At 38.1% G+C, this 26,506-nt stretch overlaps 1 protein-coding gene across 5 annotated transcripts in view; it reads left to right on the top strand.

The window, feature by feature from the left end:
* gria1a (glutamate receptor, ionotropic, AMPA 1a) overlaps nt 1–25,901 on the top strand; it is a 98,083-nt gene extending 72,182 nt beyond the window's left edge. The window contains exons 12-16 of one of the 5 annotated variants that reach the window (XM_028458918.1): nt 7,307–7,505; nt 9,681–9,928; nt 16,856–16,970; nt 21,643–21,777; nt 25,173–25,901. In XM_028458918.1, the coding sequence (XP_028314719.1) occupies nt 7,307–7,505; nt 9,681–9,928; nt 16,856–16,970; nt 21,643–21,777; nt 25,173–25,340 (865 nt within the window). In that variant the 3' untranslated portion in view covers nt 25,341–25,901. Of the gene's footprint in view, nt 1–7,306; nt 7,506–9,680; nt 9,929–16,855; nt 16,971–17,563; nt 17,679–21,642; nt 21,933–25,172 lie in introns of those variants that run through there. The other 4 variants (XM_028458922.1, XM_028458919.1, XR_003674900.1 and 1 more) reach the window with 4 other exon arrangements.
* The last annotated feature ends 605 nt before the right edge of the window (nt 25,902–26,506 follow it).

Consider the following 26,506-nt stretch of genomic DNA (forward strand, 5'->3'; position numbering starts at 1 on the left):
AGTACTTCATAAACAGTCTGTGGAATATAGACATGTGAATAATAGAACACAACTAGAATGTACCTCCGCCACGCCATAAAAGTCATCCATATTGCATTGTCACCTAAATATTTCAGAGATAATGAGTAAAATTCATAGCTGAGGTTTTCTTCCACATCTGGATAAAAGTTGATGTGGTGTGATCGAGGAACCAACCCTACACCTGAGTCAAATTTAATTACGACCGAAATATGAATTTTTGAAATTTTGCCACTGATGAGAGATAAGGGTTTTTTTTTTTTTCTGAATTCTTAAAACGTATCCAAAATCTACGGTAATCACCACCTGTTCCATATCCCATTTCAGATATTTCCTGAACACCAATCAAAATCCATCCATTAGTTTTTAAATTAGACTGTTCATAGACAAATAACTACTGGTAAATAAAGAAATACCGTAAATAAACGCAGGCAAAACGTAACCTGCTTGGCACAGGTAAAAATGCTAAAAATGTCATTTTCACCCTCCTCTGTCGTCGTCCGTCAGCTTTGTCTAGGTTAGGCTAAGGCAGATTTAAACAATTAAAATGTGAGCTGACCTGGGTGGGATATTTAAAAAGAACCAGGCTTACGGGTTCAAACCTGGTTTACCCAAGCTGCCCCTGCCCACGCTGGCTTTTCCTATTTCATCAAACTCTTCTCAGCTTAAAGAGCAGCGATTCAGCCAAGCCAGCTGTCACTCTTTAATTTATGGACTTCTGCAGCAGACCAATGAGGTTGATCACAGATTTACTGTTCAGAGACGTGAGGATGCATGCTCCGCAGCTTTTACTGTGAGTAAACAGCCAATGGAAACCAATGCTGAGACAAAGAAGACGAGATGTTATTTGTTACTGAGCAGCGAGCGAGAAGAGGTTAAAAAAGGTACAGGCACATTAAGGAAGCTGTGGTTTTAAAAGTGGTAAATGGTTAAAGTTGGTGTTATTCAGTCAGTTTATCACAGAGAACAGCTAAAGCATGTATATAGACACTGATCTACTATGTGTGTTTGCTGAATGGACACGCTGCGGCAAACAGAGGCACATATCCACATTTAGGCATATTACTGAACACAGGAGAATGTGATCAACTACTGAAAAAGTACGGTACGATGTTTGATCAATTGGTAAACTAATAAACAAGATTATTTAATATAAAATACAACGCCTACAAAACTGAAATAGTCTTAAAGGGGACATATCATGCTAAATCCACTTTTTTTAGCCCTTAAATGCATTTTGTTGTATATTTAGAGTGTTTAGAAGTACAGAAAAAATCAAATTAGTCTCTTCAGGTGCTCCGTAGATATCTTTATATTCTGTTTTGGTCATATTTTTCAATCTGTTTCGATTTTTCTATTCTCTATTACGTTTTTTGAACTATTACATCACAGTATTTGCAGCGGAACTGCCAAATTAAGACATCGACTCCAGGCCCAACACTTCGAGCAATTCGCCATTTTTATTTCTCGCTTTTATTTTGTAGTCCAAGCTCAAGGATGCAGAAGTTACGAGAGGATAAGTCAAAATGTTTGGTTGTTGGATGTAGTAACCCACACGCTTCATTACACCGTCTCCCAGCATCAGAACCTTTTCAAAGTGCCTGGTTGAGTTTTATTTTTCACGGAAATGTACCCACATCTGTGGGTAAGGTCATTTTTGTGTGCGCGAAGCACTTCAAGGATGACTGCTTCTGCAACCTCTGCCAGTATAAAGAAGGATTTGTCAAAGACTTTGTCTGATTGAGGGTTCAATTCCTTCTATCTTTGGAGACGATGAACAGAGCACTTCGGTAAGCTGTAAATAACGCTAAAAAGTGTGATGATAAGACGTCCCTGTCATTGTTTTGTTAGCATTAGCAGTTGCTTAGCAGTTGCACCGTCTTCAGACTTCATATGTTAGCGCTGTGTGCTCATTTTAGATCCTTGATGATATGGCCTACGTGATTTAATTAAAGTCTAAAGTTTTCATTAGTCATTTCATTTTGCCATTTTTGTCTCCGAAAAGACTGTATTAAAATGCATTTCGTGATGTTAGCTTGGCGCTAGCGTTAGCTCAGTGCTTGTGTTAGGGTTCTGCAGGTTCATCATCTTCATTTTCATCTCGCTCCGCCGGGTCAGACTCTGGCTCAAACATGTAAGGCTGGATGGACAAGTCTTCTGTTGTTGACATTTTGTAAATAACCTCTGAATAAAAAGTTTATGCGCCGCTACATAGCCGTATCTCTTCTATCAAACTAGAAAAATGGCCGAGCAGGGTGGAGTTGAACCGAGAGGGGGCGGGGTATGGAGTGTCTCATTTGCATTTAAAGAGACCGCACCAAAACGAGTTGCTCTCAGAAGCACATCAGAAAAGGGGTCTGTGGAGCTATAATAATGAGGAATTCAATTTGAAAGAAGCCTTAAAGTATAGAATAAAGAATGGGACATACAGTGCTGCTCTGTGCTGTGTCGAAAGCGTCAAAAGCGGCAGGTGTACATTCACAATACATGGTGGACGCACTTCTAGGGAGCGTCGGAGGTCCCGCTGCGCATCCCGTGCCTCCTGTGAGGCGCGTTTTGAAGCTTTTCGCGCAGCGGACGCTTTTGACGTGCGTTCGGCACCTCCAACGCGGCCGACGCTGGAGTTGGGATTGTTGAACTATTGGGGCATATCACGGTGCGTCGACCAATCAGGAGCGTTCCCTACGTGACGTATTCAGAATAATGAGAAGAACAAAAACACTAACCAGAGACAGATGGACAGACTCATCTGCTGGAATAGAGCGCCTGTAGTTGGTGTCCTGGTAGGAGATACGAGCACCGATGCCGGTCAGCAGGTCGTCAACCTGGGCACAGGAGAGACGGAAGTAGCTCTGAAAGCGACTCTCGTCCGAGCGCAGCTCTGGTGAATCCAGAAACCAAGCCACTTTCTGGATGATGTAGAGATGATGAACAGGACTTTATTCTCCATTCAACAACACTTCTCTATAGCCCTCTAACATCACAGTGCACACACTGAGTCACACTAAAATACATCCGTCCATAAACACCGCCTTCTCATTACAATAATGTTCCCCACCATATCACAGTCACTGGTTGAATTACGAACGTAACTGATCGCCACAAAATCATCCATTGTACAGTATGAACACCACCAGCAACAGAGAAGCCCCTCCCCTCGATGCGCGTCTCGAGCATCTTCAACGCTGGTGACAAGGGGTCTGCATTCAATGAGCACAAGCGTCCAACTACGCATGTAAGGAATGATTTTGACGCCCAAACCACATTTGGTGTGAACGTACCATAAAGCAGTAGAATTGAGCATCAAACATGTTCTCCATAGGTGAAATCAGCCTGGCCATTAGTAGGTAGAGAGGGATACTGGTGAGCTTCCACTTCACCCACTGACAAATCCTGCTGTTTGCAGGAATACATTATAGGAGGGGTGAATAGGGTAACTGATTGATCATTGCCTTGACAAGACAATATTATTACACATTTCTTAGTGTGGAAAAAACTGCTTAGTTATTGTTTTTATCTATGCTCTCAGGTTGGTTTTAGAAGTGGAAAGGAGGATAAGAGGAAACAAAGACAAACAGGTCTGTGTTTGTCAGTTCCTCTGCTAAAAACACACACACACACACACACACACACAATGGGGTTTTCTTCTTTCTGACCCTGTTTTTTCTCTTTAACAAATAACCCATCCCCTACAAACAAACAAATCTGCATGAGTGCGCAAATCCTTGAATTCATGAGTGAGGGCGCTGAGGTGTAGGTCATTGTTGTTTTGGCCCAAACAAACCTCTGTCAGACCCCTCCCCACAAGTCACCAGGAGACAGACAGGGAGCAGAGTGGTGTGGATGGAGAGGAAAGGAGGAGTGGAAGGATGTTCAACTAAGCAGAAAGGATGAGACAGCTGTTTACTGCCATCTCTAGAGGCCAGCAGTTGTCAGAACTGAGAAGTTTGCACGCCTCTGGTGGTAAAACCCAAACCTCTGTTCATACGCGCGTTTGCAGCTTCAGCCAAATTAATTTTGTTTTTTGGTGTTGTATTCAATGCTTTTTATTTAATGCTATTTTAATAAATTGCAATAACTAGTATAAAGAATTAAAAAAAAACTGGTCATTGCTCACTGTATATAATACAGCAGAAATTGTGATTAGCAAAATACACTAAACATTTTAATGGAACTACAATGGCCACATTTACATGGGAGCTTTAATTCCTCTTTAACCTGACCTTGTAAACACATAATTCCCAATGCTAATTTAATTCCAAATGAAAGTTAATTCCGAGGTTAGGTGGCTGGTTTATTTTCCGTTTTTAATTCAGAATTAGGTAATTCATCTTTCTTGTAAACACTTCACTTGCCTAATTCTGCTTTAAGTTCATTCTTGTTGTTCTGTGCTTGTGAGACTTGCGGCGATGACACGCGGGTGATGACAGAATCCAAGATGGCGGCGGCCCGGGCTCCGGCCTAGGCTATTTAATAAGAGCCTTAAAATACATGGATATAATGAAAAGAGTGCATGGACGGAGGCATAAACATGCAGACTTTCACACGAACTTATTAAACACACACGGACCTCGGTAAACGCGGTAAATGGAACAGGCTTCACTGGACGGCTGGCACTAGGACCCGTAGGTGAAGTAAATGCGTCCCCGTAATGCATTCACAGGCTGTTGTATCACCAGTTTATCATTTTACCTGTTGTTAGAGATAATATCTTTACCAGGGAGCAACTATTTATTCCTGGCGATTGTTTTCCAGACATTTACTGGGCTTTTTACCGTTGATTAGTTCCTATCTCTCTTCCGCTCCGCAGTCCAAACTGAAACCGTGTGTTATTGTTGAGCTGCTGCTTCAAAACTAAATCAAAATAAAGGTGAAAACAGTTCTCATGTGTGGTTGTCTGTGTTATAGCTGACAGTTGTGTGATAGACATGATTGACGTGATACGTCACGTTCTCCCCCTGTCCAATCAGAACCTTCCCAACCCTCAGACCTAAAGCGGAATTATCTAAAGCCGAACAAACCAGTTTTCCATGTAAACCTCGTTCAGGAATGACCATTTCCATGTAAACACGAAGCAGAACACTGCGAATGATTTAATTCAGAATTATCTATTCCGAATTAAAAAACATCATGTAACCGTGGCCTCTAAAGTTTGAAAGTTCGGCTTCAGTTCTGTGCATTTCTAAGTTTTGCTCAGTAGATGATAACAGAAAAGATATTTGACTAAATGAAACGTTAATAAATAACTTCTACTCAATAAAGGTTTAGCCGGATAATTTGAAGGGGAATTGGATGACACAAAGTTATTGCAAACCACAAAATGTAAATTATTGACTTTTTTAATGAAATTACAATACATTATTTTAAGCTTAAAAAACTGTTTTTTAAAAAAGTCAAAAAATTCATACTTTGCTGCCAGATTTAACACAGATGAGTCAATCACTCTCTAGAAACAATATATCACCTAGAAAACATGTTGCATTTCTTTCACCTAGTGAAGAAGTCCAAACACACACACACACACACACTGACATACGCACACACACACAAACGCACCCTGCAGACAGCTCTGCATTCCCCCGACTGATTTTCAAAGGCTTCTGTATTTTTCCAGTGTTTGCTCTTCACTTTCTCCCTGGCTGCTCTTTCATCATCCACCCGTCATCTGAAAAGCATCTTAAATGATTCTGTTTTAGCGTATCCCCTTTCCTCCATGTTTAATCTCGCCTTGATGTTCAGGCTCCATTTGGCTTGACAGTACAAAGGTGAAGCATAAAAGCTCTTTTTGTTTCAGATTTGTGTCATTTTCATTGCGTAAGCTAGACTGCTCTTTGCTTCAGTGCTTTTTTTTGTTTTGGGGGGGGGTCGACATGTAACGCTACAAGATATCTGCTGTAGCTGCTCAACCGCTGAAAGAAAGAAACCTTAGAGAGGAAATGAAGGGGGTTAGACTATTGCCTGCCGTTATGATACGTTACATTTATGTTTACTTTGGTGATGCACAGAAAAGATGAGGTGATATTCGTTCATAGATGATGTTGATTTGTTTATGAAAATTATTACTATAGAGCGGTGTTTTTCAAATGGGGGTACGTGTACCCCTAGAAGTACGCAGTGGCACTAAAAAGAGCGAGAGAAAGAGGAAAATTAACAATTAAATGATCAGTCTTGGTCCCACCCAAGACGTGAGATAACCAGAAATGATACAAACTATAGAAATAAATCTATTGACGAGCCACTAAATCAGTGTTTTTAAACCTTGGGATCGGGACCCTTTTTGGGGTCGCCTGGAGTTTAAATGGGGTTGCCTGAAATGTCTGAAAAATTAAGAGATTTTTGAATTTTTTAAATTATCATTATTTTTTTTACTAAAACAACACACAATCTTAAACAACTGTATTTCTATAGTTTCATTTTGTGAAATATAAATCTATTTCAACTAAAATGCAGTCAAAAAAAAAAAAAAATATATATATATATATATATATACACCTGAGCTCAAACATGATCAAAAACTAATTCTAGAACAAAATGTCTTTGGGTTCAGCAGAAATTCTTGATTTCAAAATGGGGATTAGGGGTGTCCTGATCCGATATTGATATCGGATATTGGTCCGATATCAGCCAGAAAACGAATATGGAATTTTCTAAAATCTGAAATGGATTTATTTTTTCAATATCTTCATATTTATTTTTTTAATTTCTTCTATTCAATCATATAATATTCTTATTCTAAAAGGTTAATTATATGTAATTCATTGGTTTATAATAAATTGGTCTGTTTTTAATAATCAAGCTTTTTTAACATTCCGCACTCATAAATAAATAATAAAAGTATGTATGATTAGTGCTGATATCTTATTCTATCAATATCGGTATCGACCATTATTCAAGGGTTCAATATTGGTATTGTATCGGAAGTGAAAAAGTTGTATTGGGACATCTCTAATAGGAACCACTGCACTAAATACTGTTTCTTTCCATACTGTTTTCACTCGTTCATTCCATCATTATGCTCTATTGTTGCTTTTAAATAGTTTTTTAGGCAAAATGTTACAGTCGGACAAAGGGGGGTGCTTGGACTCAGAAATAAGAAAAAGGGGAAACTTGAGCCACAAAAGGCTGAGAACCAAGATTTAAGCTGAATTTGTATCATTGGTCTGTGCATTACTTGTGATTGATATTTTATTCCGTGGTCAATTTAATTTGACATGTTTCTAATAGTTTTTACTGTACATGTCTGTAACTGCAACGCAGTCAAAAGCTCCCTGTTTCCCTTTCCTTTCAGCTCTCTGTCAGGCCGCATCGTAGGAGGTGTTTGGTGGTTCTTCACTCTTATCATCATCTCGTCCTATACTGCCAACCTGGCCGCTTTCCTGACAGTAGAGAGGATGGTGTCTCCTATAGAGAGCGCTGAGGACTTGGCCAAGCAGACAGAGATCGCTTATGGGACGTTGGATGCCGGTTCCACCAAAGAGTTCTTCAGGGTGAGGAGGAGAACGTTTGCTCCACTGATTATTCTAAAATGCAAAGATCATCATCATTTTATTCCTCAATTCAAATTTATTCTGATTGGCTGTGATTATCATGCAGCGCTGATGCAGCGCTCTTTCTGCTCTGTGGCATTATTTAAAAGTGTAGTTGCATGTAAAGTAATATTTTAATAATAATGTAATAATGTTTTTTTTTTGTTTGTTTTTTTTTACGAAATATGCTTAAAATTAAATAAATAACTAAAATGTTTTTACAATTTATCCACACTGCCCTTCAAAGTTTAAATAAATTGATGAATTGAGTTCTTTTTCACCTGAGTAAAACGAGACTAACACTAAATGCAAAAAAGGCAGGATCTATCTATCTATAAACAAAATGCATGATAATTTTATCAAACATTAGGAATTCCACAAAGATGCTCTTAAAGACTCAAACCAGCCAGAACTCATTTCTATAATCTAATTTGTGGTAGGATGAAGTTAGCGTGAAGGGACGGGAACATCATTAGCAAAGGCAATTTGACATCATTTTGTGTAATTGTTTTATGAAAAGTTTCACAATATTAGAAAAAGTTTTTTCCAAAGTTTGAGATTAAGATTGACGTTCATCCCATGTGATATAAGCATGTGTGCCCCTGCAAATATTGGCGTTTCATTGAGTTTTTGAATGTGGAGAAACATTAGATATCTGCAACTGAAATATTTAGTTATTTACACAAATATTCATCATTTCTCTGTCATTTTTACTTTTTCATGTAAAGCAAATTGGATGCTGTAAAGGGCTGAATGTACCCTAAAGGGATACATTTTAGTTTTTTTACGTGCTCACCTTTAAAATTAAAGACGAGTGACGATGCTTTTAAAAATTGACTCCAAAATTGGCTAAAATCATGTTTATAGTTTTACCTGGTTTCTTGTTTGCCCGTATTGTCTCTGCCCTATAACTGTTTCTATTTAACTTTGAATATTGCTTTTCTTTTATTGTTGTAATGTTTTTTACAGTGCATATTTTCTCCTTACTTTTGTGTTTTCTGTTACTTTTAACCTTTTAAAAGCCTCCTGTGGACAAGTGTTGTGTATTAGCACCCGTGCTAACACACTTAAAACAGTACATCTGGGTCACTAATATAACTGTGATGTCCACATCAAATAAACAAATAAATTTAAAAAAATTGTTATATGCTAGTGTGTAAATCCTATACGTGCTTGTGAAAAATAATAATAATAATAATAATAATAATAATAATAATAATAATAATGGCTTGGATTTATATAGAGCTTTTTTCGAGGAGACTCAAAGTGCGTGACAGAAACCATTATTCATTCACACCAGTCACTCACGTTAGTCATACCAGCGGTAGTAAGCTACAAAGTAGCCACAGCTGCCCTGGGGAATACTGACAGAGGCGTGGCTACCATTTCACGCCTGACCACCACCAACATTCATGCACAATTCATACGTGGCAATGTGGGTAAAGTGCCTTGCCCAAGGACACAACATTGACTTGAATAGACCACTGAGCCACGGTGTGTAACATACACATGTAAACAGGTTTTACTAGGGGTGTAAATCACCTGTGTCATTCCGATACGATATCGATTATCAGAACAGCGATTTGATATTTGCCAATGTCATAAAGCCTGCCACGATACAATTTTGATTTGTTTTGAATTAGAGGCCTGCGATTAATATCAGACAATATTCTGGAGGGTTTTTTTTACACATTAAAGAATAAAAACACAATATTGATACATTTTGAGAATTTAGTTGTTTAAGGCACCTACATGAAAAACATTATTTGAAAAACTATTTTTCTCACCAACAAACGTTTGGTGTTTAAACAAAAAAAATAAAAGCGGATGGCAAAATGGCGATGGATATCGATTTTTTTATACTTTAGATCAATTTGACTAAATCATTGATTAATCGATCTAGTTTTATGCAAGCCCGCAAACACGTAGATATAGTCGGTTACATGGAGTTTACACCGGTGTTGTCGGCTGTGTTTGACCACGTGCACAACGTCACGGTGAAATCTCGCTCTCTGCGGTCACAGAATCTGATGGGTCGTACATTTCTGTGCAACACAATAGTATGACTTTGATAATGATGAGACTATAATTCTCTTTGCTCTTTTTCCCACTCTCGTATTCCCATCTGACTACCAGAGGTCAAAGATCGCCGTGTTTGAGAAGATGTGGTCCTACATGAAAGCTGCTGACCCGTCCGTCTTTGTCAGAACCACAGACGAAGGTGTAATGAGAGTTAGGAAGTCCAAGGGCAAGTATGCCTACCTGCTGGAGTCGACCATGAATGAGTACATTGAACAGAGGAAGCCATGTGACACCATGAAGGTGGGAGGAAACCTGGACTCAAAAGGTTATGGAATAGCCACACCCAAGGGCTCTCCTCTCAGGTAAACCTCTGACTCAGCAGATTATTACACATCTTGTGCATAAACATCTTTAAGTTGTTCATGATCATCAACTTTTTTTTTGTTCCCCCTTTGTGAACATCGACTGTATATAATCTTGAAACATTTGGAAGATTTTTGTGTTTTCCAGTCAACTTGTTCCCCATAAATCATAATGACACATTATTGTTATTTGTTTGACTTCCAATGAATGCGTTCAGTTTTAAAAAGTTATATATATTCATACTTTATTTTCACCATCATGTTGATTTGTGTTCTTGATCGTTTTCATCCAAAAAGAAAATGTTCTGTCTGTCTACGCAGTCTATGTATAGGTAGTATGTGAGCCCTTGCTGATGTGAAAAGCATGTTTTTAAATTACACTAAGCCAGTGGTTCCCAAACTGGGGTACAGGAGCACATTGCAGGAGGTGCAGTTGTCCCTCGCTATATTGCGCTTCGCTGATTATTTTACAGTGCAATTTTTCATGCATTTTACATTGCATTTTTTTTTACACCTTTAAAACATGCATAATAATTGTAAAAAAATAAATCTGACTACTTTGCGGATTTTGCCTATTGTGGGTTATTTTTAGAACGGAACCCCCGCAATAAACGAGGGACTACTGTACTCGGAAAGATTTAACAATTCATTTAAAAAATAATCGGGAAAATTTTTCTCGTTTTTTTTTTTTTTTTTTTGCCAATTTTTGACAAATTCACCACAAACTAACAGTATTATTGCTCAATAAAATAAAATATTTTCATGTCATTTATTGAAACAGGATTATTTTATGCTGTCGATGCCATTTTATCACACTTCTGACAATCGGAGAATAATTAGCTACATTTTCCATAGGAGACCGTATTTCCTTACTAAGTAGTAATAACATAAAAGTTTTTTTTTTTTTTATTTATTTTTCTGTTAATTCCTCTTTAAATTACACTCCTTGTTTTGAATTTGTATTGAACCAATGATCGAGACAAGGGTACTTCTGATAGGAAGAGGGGGGTACACATGATTTCACAAAAATGATTGGGAACCACTGCACTAAGTCTTACATTTTTGTCACAAAAACACAGAGTATCAAACCCAGAGGCTCCACAATATAAATATACATCTTTTAATATCCCAACTTGCTGCGTGCGTAAGCACTTTGGCCGGGGCTCACACCTTCCAATGTGAAGTGAACAGAATTGAATTAATTGTCGGCACAGTTGATGTAATAATGTGTAATTCATGCTGAATGTACTTCCGCCATCGATGCCCAAGAGCAGCAGCTGTCATTTCACATTACATTAACACCTTAACTAACTTCCCATTCCAATTGCTCCGGCAAGTGCAGAGAGAGTGCAGAAGCGGGTGGCATCCAAAGCTTTTTAATGTATCACTAATAGGCTTCATGTGTTTTAATGAAAAGCGCCATATGGGAAGATTTTTTTTTTTATTTTTTTTTTTTTTCAACACCTCGTTGATTCATTTAAAGTTTAACCCTGGTTGACAGCTAGAGGTCATTTAACTGACAAGAACTGTTTCCCGAAACCCTCATTCATATGCTCTTTTCTACAAATTGTACAAATTACCTTCCATCCATCAAGTAAAAGCTGTGTCAGTGATAAGAAGTGGTGGAATTAATTCTGTCCGTAACCTCTAATGGATCTAAAACTGTAAATCAGTAACAGTGAAAGAAACCAAGGATGGCCCCCATTATCGCCCTCTCTCTGTGTTCAGTTTGACCTGTTTGACGCATGGTATTCTCAGCTTGTTACAGTCATTCACATATGTCTGAGAGGGAGCAGATAAACACTCCTGACTGGATGAGTGCGTTCAATTTGTTCTTTTAATCATGGAAAGAAGAACAAAAAAGAGCTAACATTGCAGTTCTTTCACATTTCAACATATGGGAATGACACCATTGAGAACAATCACACCTGCAATGCATTGCTAATGAACCAGTGCGAGCACTGTGTAGAAAAATATGGCTGTACTCAGCTGTTCTTTTTTTATGTCACATTTCTAAATTTCTCAAATTTGTTACCAGGGGTGAGTATTGGCAAGGATGTTGCAATGCAATATGTATCACGATACTTGGGTCGCGATACGATATCGCGATATTCTACCCAGTTAATATCAATGTTAAACATAGAGATGAAAAAATCAGGTTGCTGCATATGTTCATCATAAGATATTGATCATTCAGAGGACAAATTGAGTCAAAACTATTTGCTTCAAAACATCCTATTTATTATTTATTACTAGTGTTTTTTTGCACATTTTCACTGAAAAAAAGAAAATGCAGTGTTACATACTGTTAGGGGCCAAGCAGTGAGGCAAGGAGACAAAAGCTTTAAATTTCAAAAAAAGGTGCTTTATTGGCCACAGACAAACACAGGCCAATAAAAGAGGTCAACATAATGTAACATTTTTAAGATAGAATGTGCAAAGAGAACTGACACAAACAAACTGACCTCCTCAAATGAGACAGGAGTCGACTTAAATACAGCTTGGACCATATACCAAATATAAATAAGCAGAAACACAGGGGATAAACAACCAAAACTAATGGACAAACACAGCCCCCTTAACCCCAGTCCCCCTCTGCAATGGTCTGGTCCACTTAAGGCCGCCTCCAGCTCTCTCCAGGCCAGCCCCTCGCCACCTCTCTGTTCTTCTTAAAGGGACAGAGAACAATGTCAGTGTCAATCATCAAATGATTTAGTAGTTGTTACCTCTGTGTGGCCCGGCCATCACACACACACACTGTCATCATGAAACAAAGTGCAACAAGTTTCTTTTCACTGAAACTACTGTGTAGAAGTCTCAAAGTAACCATGACAACATGATGACGGCATTGGAACAACTGTAAGTGAGAACATTAAGGATAAATCACCCTGAGTTACTGACAATGGACAAAAATAATAAAAAATAATTTCTCCTATTGTGTCAGTTTAAACACTGACCTGAACAGATTATATGAAAATAAAATGTCTGTGCATACATAAATATTGCAGGCATTACTCACTGCCATCATAAAATAAAGTAAAGAAATATTGCACAAATACACTAAAATATGACTTTAAAAAATTATATTTTTGTCTTTTTTTTAATTAAAAAAAAAATCTATTTTTTTAAATTAAAAAATTGATTTATAATTGGCACCCAAAAAAAATCGCGATATATCATGAAATCAATTTTTTTTTCACGCCCCTAATCGTTACCACAAAGTTAGTGAATCTAGCTTTGATCTTGAACTCCATGTGAAGAATGACAGAGGTAAAATATAAATTTAACCATTGTTTTTCATAATAAAAGTATTTCTCCCACTTTTTAGTGTGTGATGGAGTTAGCACTGCACAGAATAGGTTATACTTATAGGTTTGAACCCCAATCTTTCGAAGCATAGTTTTATTTTATTGTGGGGCTTCAACATAAGTGTCCACTTGCAGCCAAAAGACATGGAGTTTGGTCATTACAATCTTGGATTGAATCATTGTTGTAAATGTGTGCTTACTGCATAGACTGGAGACCAGCCCAGGGTGTACCCCATTTTGTGCCCTGTGTTAACTGGGCTAGTCTCCGTTGTCCGCCCAAGCCCCCTAGAGCAGGATTATTTATAGATTTATAGATAAATTAATAATCTTCTGTACCTGCTTCATCATGTGCAGGGTCACAATGAGTTAAAAGAGCTGTATGAACGTGGTTAACACGTAAAGACATCACAGTCACACACCAATAGACGCCAATTATGTTGAGAGGAAAAACCCAAGCAACCCTGGAGAGAACATGCAAAGTGCACATACATTCTGGGCAATGCAGGTTTGATTGATCAACTTTGAAACTCACAAGATTTGTACGTTTTTTACATTTGACAGGATTGTCTTCTGAGAGCACGTTCTGCCCCATCGTTTTTAATCTTTCTTTGAACTTTTTCCAATTCTTCCTTCATGTGCACACTTACAGTACGTCCATCCAGCCACATGCTTGGTACATTAACCCATCGCTCTAATGTATTATTGCTTCCTTCATTTCCAACTAACCAATGGCCTCCTGAACATCCATATTGTGTTTTTGTCTTTTCCAACTCTACTGGGCTGAAAAAAAAGGATTTGGGAGGTTTTACCGGCCCTGAGGAAACCTGTGTTCCCTACAGCTGTGTGGTGCACTCAATGTTGGGTATAAAAACTCATTCCGGTTCGTTGGGACGAAAGGCAGAATATTACCATATCAAATCATTGCAGCACAAAAGATTTAACACTAATTTGAGGGAAAGGAGTTTGGCACAGGCTGTAATCTTTAATTCATTTATGCAAATTCTGCCTGCAGCTTCTGCCTTTCTGTGTGGATGGAAAGAGTTTTTGTCCTCCGCCTGTCAGCTCTAGGAAATGCACGCACACACCCACCAGAAAGAAGGAGATCATTCCATGGGAGGGTGCTTTAGATGAAGACTCCATCTACTGATGGTTACAAACTTTCCCTGTTACAGTTGAGTAGCTACATATTGAGAGGAAGTGAAAATACAGTAACTTTTAAGCCACATTCATTTTACTTTATCCCAGCATTGGTTTCTCTTGCACACAAAGTTGTTAATGGTTAAACCTTGTTTGTTTGTTAGTTAACTTAATAATGTGAATACTGACTGTTAAAGGGTACCTGTAGTAAAAATGTATATAACAAAAAATATGTTTAATGTATCACCTTTTTGTTAAAAAAAAAAAAAAAAAACATATTAAAAGGACTTTTTATACCATCGGGCCTTAAACTATGGAGAGTCGCCGTTTTGCACAGGATATGACGCACGTTTATTGATTCCTGTGAGCTGTTGCTAGGCAACAGTGTTCTGTTGGTCTACAGTTTATGAACAGTGGTGCAGTGTAAAGCTCATGGTTGCTATAACAACAAGGGGAAAAAGCCTAAGCCAAATAACGACACTAAATCAGAGTTATCCAGATGTTGGCTCCATAATACACAACTTTTTCGTTTCAGACTAAATTTGGTGATATGCGAGGACCGCTTGAAGCCGAGCTGCTCTGGGAGGAATCTGTGGGCTAAGCTAATGGGCTAAGCTAATGATCTAAGCTAATAAGCACCAAGCCAAAGTTGTCAAGACAGAATTTCTTCATAGAAAATCTCAATGCAGCTTATAAACATACATGTTCAGAGTTTCTGCTTACATGGACTGGTGTCATTCCACTAATCCCACCCCCACCACATTGTTACCTCTTACTTCCTTGTGACGAAATGTTGAGTCGTTACCTTTTCTTTTTCGCTACCGTCAGGTGCTTATCCTCGGCACATCCTCCCTTCAATGAACAGATATCCTTTCACGCAGCTTTTATCACATTTGCTAGTTGTATTTGTGCACTTCCGACACCTAACTGTACAGCCTTCTTTAACAGCACTGTCCGTTTGGCTAATGCTACATGCTAAGTTGGCGTAGGGCTGCATACAAGAAGGAGATAGCTGGTGAGAAAGGTGATATTTAATCTTCTACAACCTGGATGCTGTACTTTTATCACTGAGGCAGTGGATAGACAAAGCTTCTTAGCGCCTATAGCTAACAGTAAAACTACACTTCCCACAATATAAACTGACCTGTTACGCATCTACCTCTCACAATGCAACATATTTTTAAAACATCAGGCCGTCATATCCTGTCCAAAATGGTGGCTGTCCATATTTTAATGCCCTACGGTATAAAAATGGTCTAAAAAGTCATTTTAATGTGTTTTTTTATATATAAAAAGATGCACATATTTTGTTTATTGTAATTGTTAGAGTTTTGAGATTCTCTCGTAATCAGTTCCTGAGATTGTATACACAGAGACATACTGTAGTCAGAGGTTTTTGCTTTGCTGAATCAATCAATCACTTTATTGGTATTGAAAATTAATCAATACCAATATCAAATCAATAGAAGAAACATTCACTCATCTAGTGCACAGCTGTGGGCATCAGGGTCGGCTCACTCCTATATAGACATACACAAATTATTTAGGTCAAAGCACAGTTTTCAAAAGTTTATATCTAACAGTTTTCTTTTAATTAGAAGATGTTTCACATTTACAAATCAAACGATCAGTTATTACAGTTAGTTAAAGATGACACTTACTGTTGATATAAAGCAATACAAATTATGTTCAAGATTATGGATTGAGTCATTATTATTTACTGTATCATTTAGGGATCTATTGTGTCTCCTTTATTTGATTCATTAGGTATATGTGTATGAGTTGTTTAATGTGTATTACGTTTTTAAAATTGAATTATTCTTATTTGTTAATGATTTAGATTTTGTGCATTTTGGTCAAACTGTCTTTTTTAGTGTTAATCTGAGTGTCCCAGTTATTTTTGTCTGATTTGTCTCATCGCTTACGTACTTGCTTGTGTTATTGTTAGATTTAGATGAAGTTGAAATCAGATGTTCTGAAACAGTTGGTTTCCTAATAAAATAGGCTTTGAGAAAGTTGACCTGAATATGTTTTATTATGGGTAAATACGAGCTATTGGACATTTAATGATAAAATGTTAAAAAAAAAAAAAGAAACCACGCATAAAAATTCATACTTACATAATACATTAAACACATTTTTTTTGTTTTATACATTTTCACTACAGGTACCCTCTAAATAGAAATGACCATCTCTAGAGAGTTTTCTGCATCCAAAGCACCATCAAAATGCTCCTTCTCTCTCCGAGGCCCCTGCTTGGTAAAACCTGTCGCCCTTACTGTATACAGTAGGTCGTCAGTATTTCAGCCTCATGCTAGTAAACGACTATCATGTGCTTCTAAAAACACTCCTGTTTCACATCAGTCACAAATCACAGGAGAATCTCAGATATCAAGTCAGTGTTTTCATAATCACCACCGCCGTACATTTATATCTGTCCCCTAGTGTTTCCTAATGACTATCGTTCTATATTATTTTCAAGAAACCCAGTAAACCTGGCAGTGTTAAAACTGAACGAGCAGGGCCTCTTGGACAAATTGAAAAACAAGTGGTGGTACGACAAGGGAGAATGCGGCAGCGGGGGCGGGGACTCCAAGGTCAGAGCCAGTTTGATAAACCTTGCGGGTAGCCCACCACCACCACTGGGAGTGGAGGTGGGCTGGGAAGGGGGAGGGGTAACCGGCATGTTCCACACTCAAGGAAAACAACACGCAATCTCTGTGTTGTTGTGGAGGAGATAAAGTGGCAGTGTGTGCAAGGATGCATCCGAAAAACACAGAGTGGCAACCTTTCGGACCATTTGGACCGAACGAACAAATTCAGTGGTTAATTAAACCAAGCAAGCCTTCTGTGAGATCACTTTCTAACTCAGAATAATTTGATTTTGCCACAAATGAGAAGGTGAGAATTGTGTGCCGGTTACACAAAGTGATGTAGTAATACACATCTACTGTATGAAGAAGCCAATCAAACAAGTCAGATGGAGTATTAATGCAAATCACTTTGACTCTAATGTTTCTAATGCTTTTAATGCTATGTTATTTGTTTGGTTGTGAGATCGATGTGTGTTTTTGCTTGTTTTGTTGATTATGTAGCTCATGTATACTTTTGCTGCTGTGTGTTTCTGACTGAATAACATAAGATAACATGGTACAATATGTTATTTATGTTATTTCCTTATGGTTGGAAGAATCCCAGTAAACCTAGCGGTGTTGAAACTCAATGAGCAAGCCGTCTTAGACAAACTGAAAAACAAATGGTGGTACGATAAAGGGGAGTGTGGCAGCAAGGACTCCGGAAGAAAGGTTAGTCTCCAATCTTAAATCCTGTCACCTCAAAGCATCTCCCAGCACAACCCCTGCCCCGATTCCTAAAACCAGAGCCCAACCCCAGCCCTCGGCCTCTGGGACTGAGCAGTGCTTCCCCACAGCACCTGGCAGTCCTTTTGTACTGGCCCATGTATAGGATCCCTATCAGAAAGGTGGACTGATAGATACTTATCTCAGTGTCTGAATGCTTTGTGAAGGCAAATGGACTTCCTTGAAGGTTCCCGATTGAGAAAAAACTTCACGCACTTGAAAATATGTTTAGGTTGGCAGAAGAAAAGTGCGTGCAGCAGCATATTTAAAATCCCTCCAACACGAATCACATCAACTTCTGAAGTGCTTTAAATTCCTCGGTTTTCTATATTAAGAATCCTAGAGGGAAGTTATTATTACATTCAAACGATTCCTATGCACTCAAGAGCTTACGAACACAATGTTGGGTTGTACAAAGCAATTATCATAAACTCTGCTACAATTCTTGCCTGTATTAAATCGTAACAACATGCATTTCACTGTATGGCCAATAAGACAGGTCTAAAGTACATTAAGGTATTGCTAATGATCAAACAACTACTTACATTCACACAATGAGAAATGACTTCACAAAACATGTCCTATATTTGGGCCAGTACTGCTCTGGTGTCTCCCTAATGATGAGTTTGTGTTGTCGGAGCTTCACTGTTCATTAGCTGTGTGTAAATAGATTCTGTGTTTGAGAGTAGGTTGAATTACATATAAAGACAAACATTGGTTTATTTATAGTATAGATTGCACAACCCTAAATACACACATATAATGTTGTTATACCCCCGCTTGTGCTGTGAATGAAATATTCATATTTATCCAAAAGTATTTTTCTTTAAACATCAAACAGTCTAGGAGAAAAAAATGCCATAGAAACAATAGTTTATGGCTATGTTATCTTTAAGCATGTGGAGCTTTGCTGTCGACCCTGCCTTGACCTTTTTCATTTAGGATTGTGCATGAATATATGCAAACTTGGTCATTTTGCTGGAAAAACCTTAAGTATGCCGCATAATTTGCATGAATGATGTTGCTTTGAGTAAACATCCTGTCAATGCAGCTTTAGGTTTTTGGTGAAAATCCCTTTATTTGGCCTTGTGATGTAATAAAGATGTGATTATCTTCCTTTTCTGTGCTTGTTGAGATTAATAGTTTAGTACCATTCTGCCTCCAAATTATGTAGGGGATTCATTGTAATTAGAGAAATATTAAAGTATTGCTTTTCTTTTTTTTCCTAATCAACAAAGTACAGATTTTAATATTTTTTATAAACATGTTTTGTTTTAAGTCACATTGGCACAAAGGACAGTTTAACATTGCGTCCCATGTTTAAAGCTGATATCCGGAGTTTCTGAGAAACGTCTCGATGTCCCGCCCTAAACTGCTCCACTTCCTCCCACTGCCACTGCCAATCTACCAGAAGCCACGCCTCTACTTTTCTGCATGCGCATGGCGGAACATAACAAGGTCGCATCGGTTCACATTGATATAGGTCTATGGGTCAGGTAAGAGCCAAAATCATATTTACCTGTTGGCTGTTGTGACGCGCGGCCTTGTTTCCGTGCACAGTTCTGCATTCACTTTGATTGACAGTCTCAAAAACAGGAAGTCAAAGCCTATTGGCTGGGCGATCACGGCGCTCGTTTCCATTTGTATAAGGGTCTATAGGACAAAGGCGGGACTTATATACATTAATGTATATGAATGACCACCAGCAGTAGACCATAGTAAAAGACTACTGTAGTTAGGTATTTTTTAATCATACATTTCTCAGAAACTCCAGATATTAGCTTTAATGATTCCAGACTTTAGATGTTTTAAATTATTTATTATTTAAACAATGGCGGAAAAACTTTACACATAGATTTAACCTAAAACATCTTCCAGGTTTGGTCACAGACGAGAACGTTTAGGATCTGAGTTGTATGATCTTCATAAAGTTTATGACATTTTGTAAAAGCTCAGTCTGAAAACAAACCGAATCTTAGTCCACTCACTGTAAAATACTGTCATAAACATCCTTCTCATGCCTTGAGTAACATATTTTTGTTATTAAAGAAAACTAAAAGGATACAATATTTAAATTCAAATTTGGCATTAAAATAATAATGCATCTTTGTTTAAACATCTAACAGAAAATATGTAAATAAAGCAGCAGAACAATAGCTTTTCTTCCAACAATTATTTGCAATAATCAGCCGCGGAACTTTGACCACAAACGGGTGAAATGAAGGTCCTATTGTTTCTATCATGTTAGTGAGTTTTGTGTGTGCGGCAGTAAGTGAAACACAGTTTAGAGAAGCAGGAAAAGAGGCAAAGTTTATAGATTATGACATGAGTCACTTTGTGATGACCTCACAATGGGGTCATGGATCTGTCCTGGTCCTGTCTTTTTGACTCATAAAAAGTACATACAGATTCATCTGCAGGAATTTTTTTTGTAAGAATAGACAGAGCACTCCAGTTTTCAATATACTGGGCTATATGTAGATGTAGATATATTTCAGTGACTATGATTGAAAATGTCCTAGATGACTGAAAACCTCACAGACATACTGACGTTTATTTGATGATTTTGATTTTGCAAAAACTATGCATGGAATATTTACATGTGTGAATTACAGTTTCATTTTGCAATGGGTCTGTTTCTTACTGCATGAGGTCTGTCTCACTAAGTAGGTTAAGCAAAGTTAGTTTATGTAGCTTAGTGAAATAAAAAAAATAAAATAATTGCCAATAAATAAAACTAAACTTAAAAATTTGAGTGCAAGAACATCACGGTAGAATATTAGCTATTGTATATACAGTATGTAGTAAAATATATAAAATAAAATAAAATTATATATATAAGTATATAAGAGATCAAGACAAGTTTGGCCTTCATCTACATATAGCCAGAAACGGCTTTGGGTGTGGATCACATATTGAAAAAGTTTTCAATATAAAATAAATAAACAGAGTTATTTTTTAATAATTGTTGCACAATGATATTAATGTAATAGCTGTTTGTTTAATTTGCTCAGATCCGAAAACCAGAGGTAAAATTCATATTCTAACAAATGGAACTTGTGATACATTTTAGCACCTTTACAGATATTTCAGAGCTATGATAATAAATTCTGACAAAGTAGACTTTTTCACCGACATCACAACAAGGATCAATCAGTCTGACGGACGATAAATTCCTGCTATGTTCGACTTTTTTGTCTTTTAAAGACAGCCTCGACCTCGATCGTCCTATAATCCTCTAACAGGTGTGATGATTAAATGTTTTAATACCCTTTCAAAAAAGACCTGAAGCGAGTTATTTAGAGAAAAAAATGAGTTTTTGGGTGTTTCATTACGGGTCCCTCTGTTCATTTAGATTGGAGTCGCTGAGATAAATCACCAGAAATCTGCCCTATGCACACATGGGTCTGATCTCAGATTAAATAAAAAACAAGTCATTACTTTCAGAATTCAGCTCATAGTTTGTGTAAAGCTGATAATCAAGTCATTAATGTACCGGTTGATACAAAGAGCTCCTGTGTAAAGGCCCAATATAATTTTGAATTGCAGCACTCATACTATGCAGTATTTAGGAGGGACGTCTATCAGTTTGTGTTGGTGAAAAAGTCTATCTGAAGCTTAATGTTCAAGGAGTGATGTTTGGAGTGAATGTTCTATTTATAATCAAAATTGTCCATCTGATTATTGTAATCCTACTTTGTGAAACAGGCCTCAAAATTAATGGAAAAAAAAAAATATATATATATATATTTTTTTTTTTTTTGGTCTGTGGACTGGTGATTTCTGTCTTTTGTAATTGCTTTGTTTTTCGTCTTTGTGGGCATGAATTAGTCTGTGTTGCTAATGTGTGTCATGATCCCTCACAAACGCCTAAGTGTTTTTCTCTGCTCCTCTTCCTTCCTCAATACAGGATAAGACGAGTGCCCTTAGCCTCAGTAATGTGGCAGGAGTCTTCTACATCCTGATTGGAGGCTTGGGCCTGGCCATGCTGGTGGCGCTGGTGGAGTTTTGCTACAAGTCACGGACCGAGTCGCGCCGAATGAAGGTGTCCACCGCGCGGGCAGCCGCCGCCTCGGCCGCTCAGGCCTTTCACTGCTCAGCCTTAGACAGTGGTGCTAGCGCCCCCTACACAGAGCTGCAGAGCTACGGCGTGTACGCCAACAACACTGTTAAGATATAAAGGCAGACCACAGCCACGGGGTAGGAAAACGCTGTGATCAAGGCTCGATGATGATGATGATGATGATGATGATGATAATGATGATGACATCCACCTCCACCCCTCCTTTTGCCCATCTAACCGTGATCACAGTAGGGCCTCTCACGGCTTCCACCGCAGTGCAAACGCTCCTCTGTATCTCTCTTGTACCGTTCCCTCAGCTTTGGGTCTTTATGTCACTGATCTCCTGCCGTGGGCATGAATCACTTGATTTTAAAGTTGCCTTTACGCCATTAACTTAGTTTTCAGCTGTTTTAGTTGTTCGCTACTTCCTGCTTATGGGTGTCACTTCCTGTGTGATAAATGAAATACAAAGAAGGAACTTTACTTCATTAGATTGAACACAAAATCATGTGTGTCGACTCAATGGCCCTCATTTATCAACCTTGCATGAAAACGAGTGCACATTTGGTCATACGACAGGACCAACGTGTGATCCATGAAACATTCGTATCTGACCAGTCCCAGCGTAAAAATGATCAGGAAAATAAGTTTTTCCAAGATGAAAATTGGCATCATTAAATCTGATGTGGCGCAAAACATAAATGTGCTTTTTGAACGTGTGAAAACAACTGGAATTTAAGAAGCACATTTAAACGCTCTGTGGAAGGGAACCAGTTAGTAAGCAGGTGACGTCTGCCCCCCTGTGTGCGCAGTGAGCAACTTTACAACAGAGACCCTGGAGACACACGGATATGACACTGAGTACTGTATATTGATCTCAGTCCTCAAGCTTTAGGCAATAAATAGCACATTAAAAGAATTTAATGATTGAAATGCTTTAAAAAAAAAATCTTAAAAATGACTAAATGTTGTCCTTTGTCTGTGTTTATTATGTCCTAAAAAGGTCACCTTTAATTCATGACATTACCAATTACTGCAGCGCATTTATAGAATTTTCAACTATTTATATTTAAAAGCATGAATGAGGTCATACAGTGTTTCCTCTGTACAGCCCCCAGTGATGTGCCGTATGGAGGAATTATTAGCAGGGTTACACGGTATTCCGTGAAAGGAAAACCAAAAAAGTGGTATCGGTAATAACGTGGGCCTTTTTTAAAAACTTTTTTTTATTTTGTTTGCTTTACTAATCCATTGAGATCTGTTCTGAATGAGTGTTTTCTTATGCTTAAATGACAGCTGAGGTTTGTATTACTTTATTTTCAGTCTTGCTGAACTACTACAAATCCACACACTCGGACTTGCGTACACGAGATCTGATTGTATCGTACGCACACGTTAGAATTTATAAATACCGAAACTTGCTTGAATATGGTCAAACACACAACATGCGCACAGATCTGAAGTTATATGAATGGTTGATAAATGAGGGCCAACATATGCTTAATAACCGCTTTTGGCTTTTCTGAACAAGAGCAATTGATGCACGTTGTCTAACCTTGTTAATTTTGTAACATTTAGAAATTGTTAAGACTACCTTAAACAATAATTGTAATATTTAAGAAATAACTGCCATCATTGATTTGCTACTATCACAGAGGAATTTGTCCCCATTTCCACGATATAGCCTCGAGGATAAGGGTGAATATTTTTTTTCTTTGAATAAAGAACAACTTTTCTTACTTTTTCATTTCAGTTGACAAGATGTTCCTCACAGTCCTCTTGTCAAATCCCATTACTTCACTTATTCCAATAATAAAAAGCCTACGTTTCAGACATTTTACTTTGGAGCTTGGGTGTAAAGGCAATTTAAATCACAGTGGTACATTTATCTTTCTCTGTCTCTCGGAGCAAATCTCCTGCTCCTTTGCTCTATCCTCTTCTTTTGCTGACTGTCTTGCAAACGCAGGGCCCATTGTGGTGAACATCGTTTATATGTATACCATGAGGTCGGTCCGACATGGCTCGCATGTCTTTCATCACTGCTTTAACCAAGACCCGTCTAACTTCAACTGTTGTATGCAAGGAGATGTCAAAGTAAGGACGTTGTGCTGATTTGTACGTCATTGAGAGATGTGCGGATTCTCCTCCAGTAGTGGTGATGTTGTAACTGTTAGCCGTCTGTTTCATGAAACAATTTACAACCGACAGCCTTTGATTTATTTTTTTCCAACATCTAAACTCCCTAGGGGAACTGGATAAACAGAAAAATATCACGTCAGGGCCAAGACAAGGAGCGATCGTCTGTGTGAATCTCTTATGTTTTAATCAGCCAGTGAGAGGCACCTGATCAGTATGCTGATAAGACTGGCAAGAAGCCTATTAGTTCACCGTGTTTTTGTACTGTTTGGCTTGAAAGAAAAAACAACACCGTTCCAATTATACGCCGGCATAATTCTCCAATTCTCATGTAGCGCTTACCAGTTGCACTCACTTTGCCCAATTTAATCAGCATGAGCAATGGGCACACGAAAGATGCACACACCTACACACGATGAAATCAGCATTCAAATCCATTGGATTTTATTGTGAAATACAAATGATTCGCAGCTATTAAACTGGTAAAGTCTTGACTTTCACATTTTGGTCTGCTCCTTCATGCTAAAATTGAGTAAATGGTTAAGTGACTAATGGCGAGCACAGTACTTTCCTACCCACAATTATCAAACACCTTAATGGTTCTGACAACTTGAGTTACAAACCACAACATACCGACTGTACACTACGGTGGTTCACAAATACATTTTCACCAAATTTTGCCAGATCGCAGTTTGCCTTGTTTACATTGACATTGTAAGCGTCTGTACCAACAATTGAGTGAATCGCTGCACATTTAGGGGCGGAACAATGTTGACGTTTTTTTAATTTCTTTTTATGTTCAGGAATAGTGTTTGAATGTAATATTCTTACTTATTTATTATGAATACAGGGATAAACTATTCATGATCATACTTCCTTTTATATCGTTAAAGCGTCTGATATCAGTGAAAGTTATGCATTCTTTAGTTGAGCAATAAAGATTCTGAAAAAGTGTGCCATCCTCTACAGATGTTATATTGGCCCAATTTTTGGTACAGATGTTAAAAATATCAATATTAACAAGGCAAAATGTAATCTGGCAACATTTGGAAAACTTTTTTTTTGCACCATTATATTGTGAACCACTCTACTGTACATGTATGAGAAGGTAAACTCCTCCACAGAGTTAGCATAACTCTATCTGAGATGGTTAAAAGGGCTAAATAGTGCATATTTTATACCATTTGTGCAATTTATCTAAATGTGGACCGTAGACTAACTGTGATCTGTTTCTTCAACAGCAATCCATCAATGACGCCATGCGCTGCTCCACCCTGACCAGAATGAGCGGTAACAGGAGTGGCGGAGAGAACGGAAGAATCCTCACTCACGACTTCCCCAAGACCGTCCAAACGTTGCCCTGTATGAGCCACACCGCCAGCATGGGACTGGGTGCCTCCGGCATGTGATCCTCACGTTACCGTGCTGGTGGCAAGGGATCGGCAGGGTAGGGCAGGAAAAAGAGCCCCTGGACTCTGATAACTTCAAAAATCATGGCTGTCTGGTTTGACCCGCCTTTTTCTCCTGGCTGTCAACGCGCCCAACTTGGACACAACATAAATTTCTGCCAAAAGGCACCCCTCAAATTGCTCTTTACACACTCAAAGTGGAACATTTTCAACAAGTGGATGTTTGAAACAGACAGAAAAAAGAAAGGCCAAGTGCTGCAATAAAAAAGTCGTCTACAGGGGCCGTGTTTTTTTTTTGTTTTGTTTTTTTTTGTTTTATTTTTTACAGCGTTCATTAATGTGAAAAAAAAAAAACAAAAAAACAAGAAACTATTGTAACGCCTGCGCTGTGCCATTTTGATGGAGCTCTTAATGTTAGTCTGCGTGTGCGATTTTTCCACCTCCACTTCTGACCTCGTACCTAAATGGTTTCTGAATGGGGAAGGGCATGTGTTTGTACACTGATGTGGCGGAAGAGGACACAAAAACTTATGACTGCCACCATTATCTGATATTGTTTTTTGGGACATTTACTCACTTTTGCTTTCAGTTTTTTTTTTTTTTTTAAAAAAAGAAAAAAAACATAGTGTTCTGTGTAGCATAGCCAAATTTTGAGATAGTAAATGGTTTACACAGTTGTAATATGTGAAGAGTTTTTTGTCAAGACGTAGTTTGATTCAATCTATCTGAAGGTTAATGCTGCTTAAATCTGCGTTAACCGTCCTACGATAGCAATGCATTGCTGCTACACCTCATTCTACACATCATGCCTTTGTTTTGGTGCCATACAAGCCGACGCACCCAGGCACGTTTACACTGATACATGTACACATGCTGCTGGATCTTTTAGGTGTTTTTTTTTTTTTGCTAATCCAGTGTTTTTCTACTTTGAGACCCAACTGCGATCCATAAAAACAATGCTCACTTTAACCCTCTATTAAAACATGGAAGGCACACAAATAGAATACCTTGTGGCTATGTACAGTACTGAGTGACCATACACTGTAGTCTACTGTTGTGGCATTCACTGCATTTCCATAGTTACAGCAGGGGGGGGAGGGGGGGTTCTGCTGTCCATGTGGAATGGAAAAAAGATGAACAAATTAGGTTATGATTTGAAGAAATTT

Source organism: Gouania willdenowi, chromosome 10 (genome assembly GCF_900634775.1).
Source record: "Gouania willdenowi chromosome 10, fGouWil2.1, whole genome shotgun sequence".
Taxonomy (NCBI): domain Eukaryota; kingdom Metazoa; phylum Chordata; class Actinopteri; order Blenniiformes; family Gobiesocidae; genus Gouania; species Gouania willdenowi.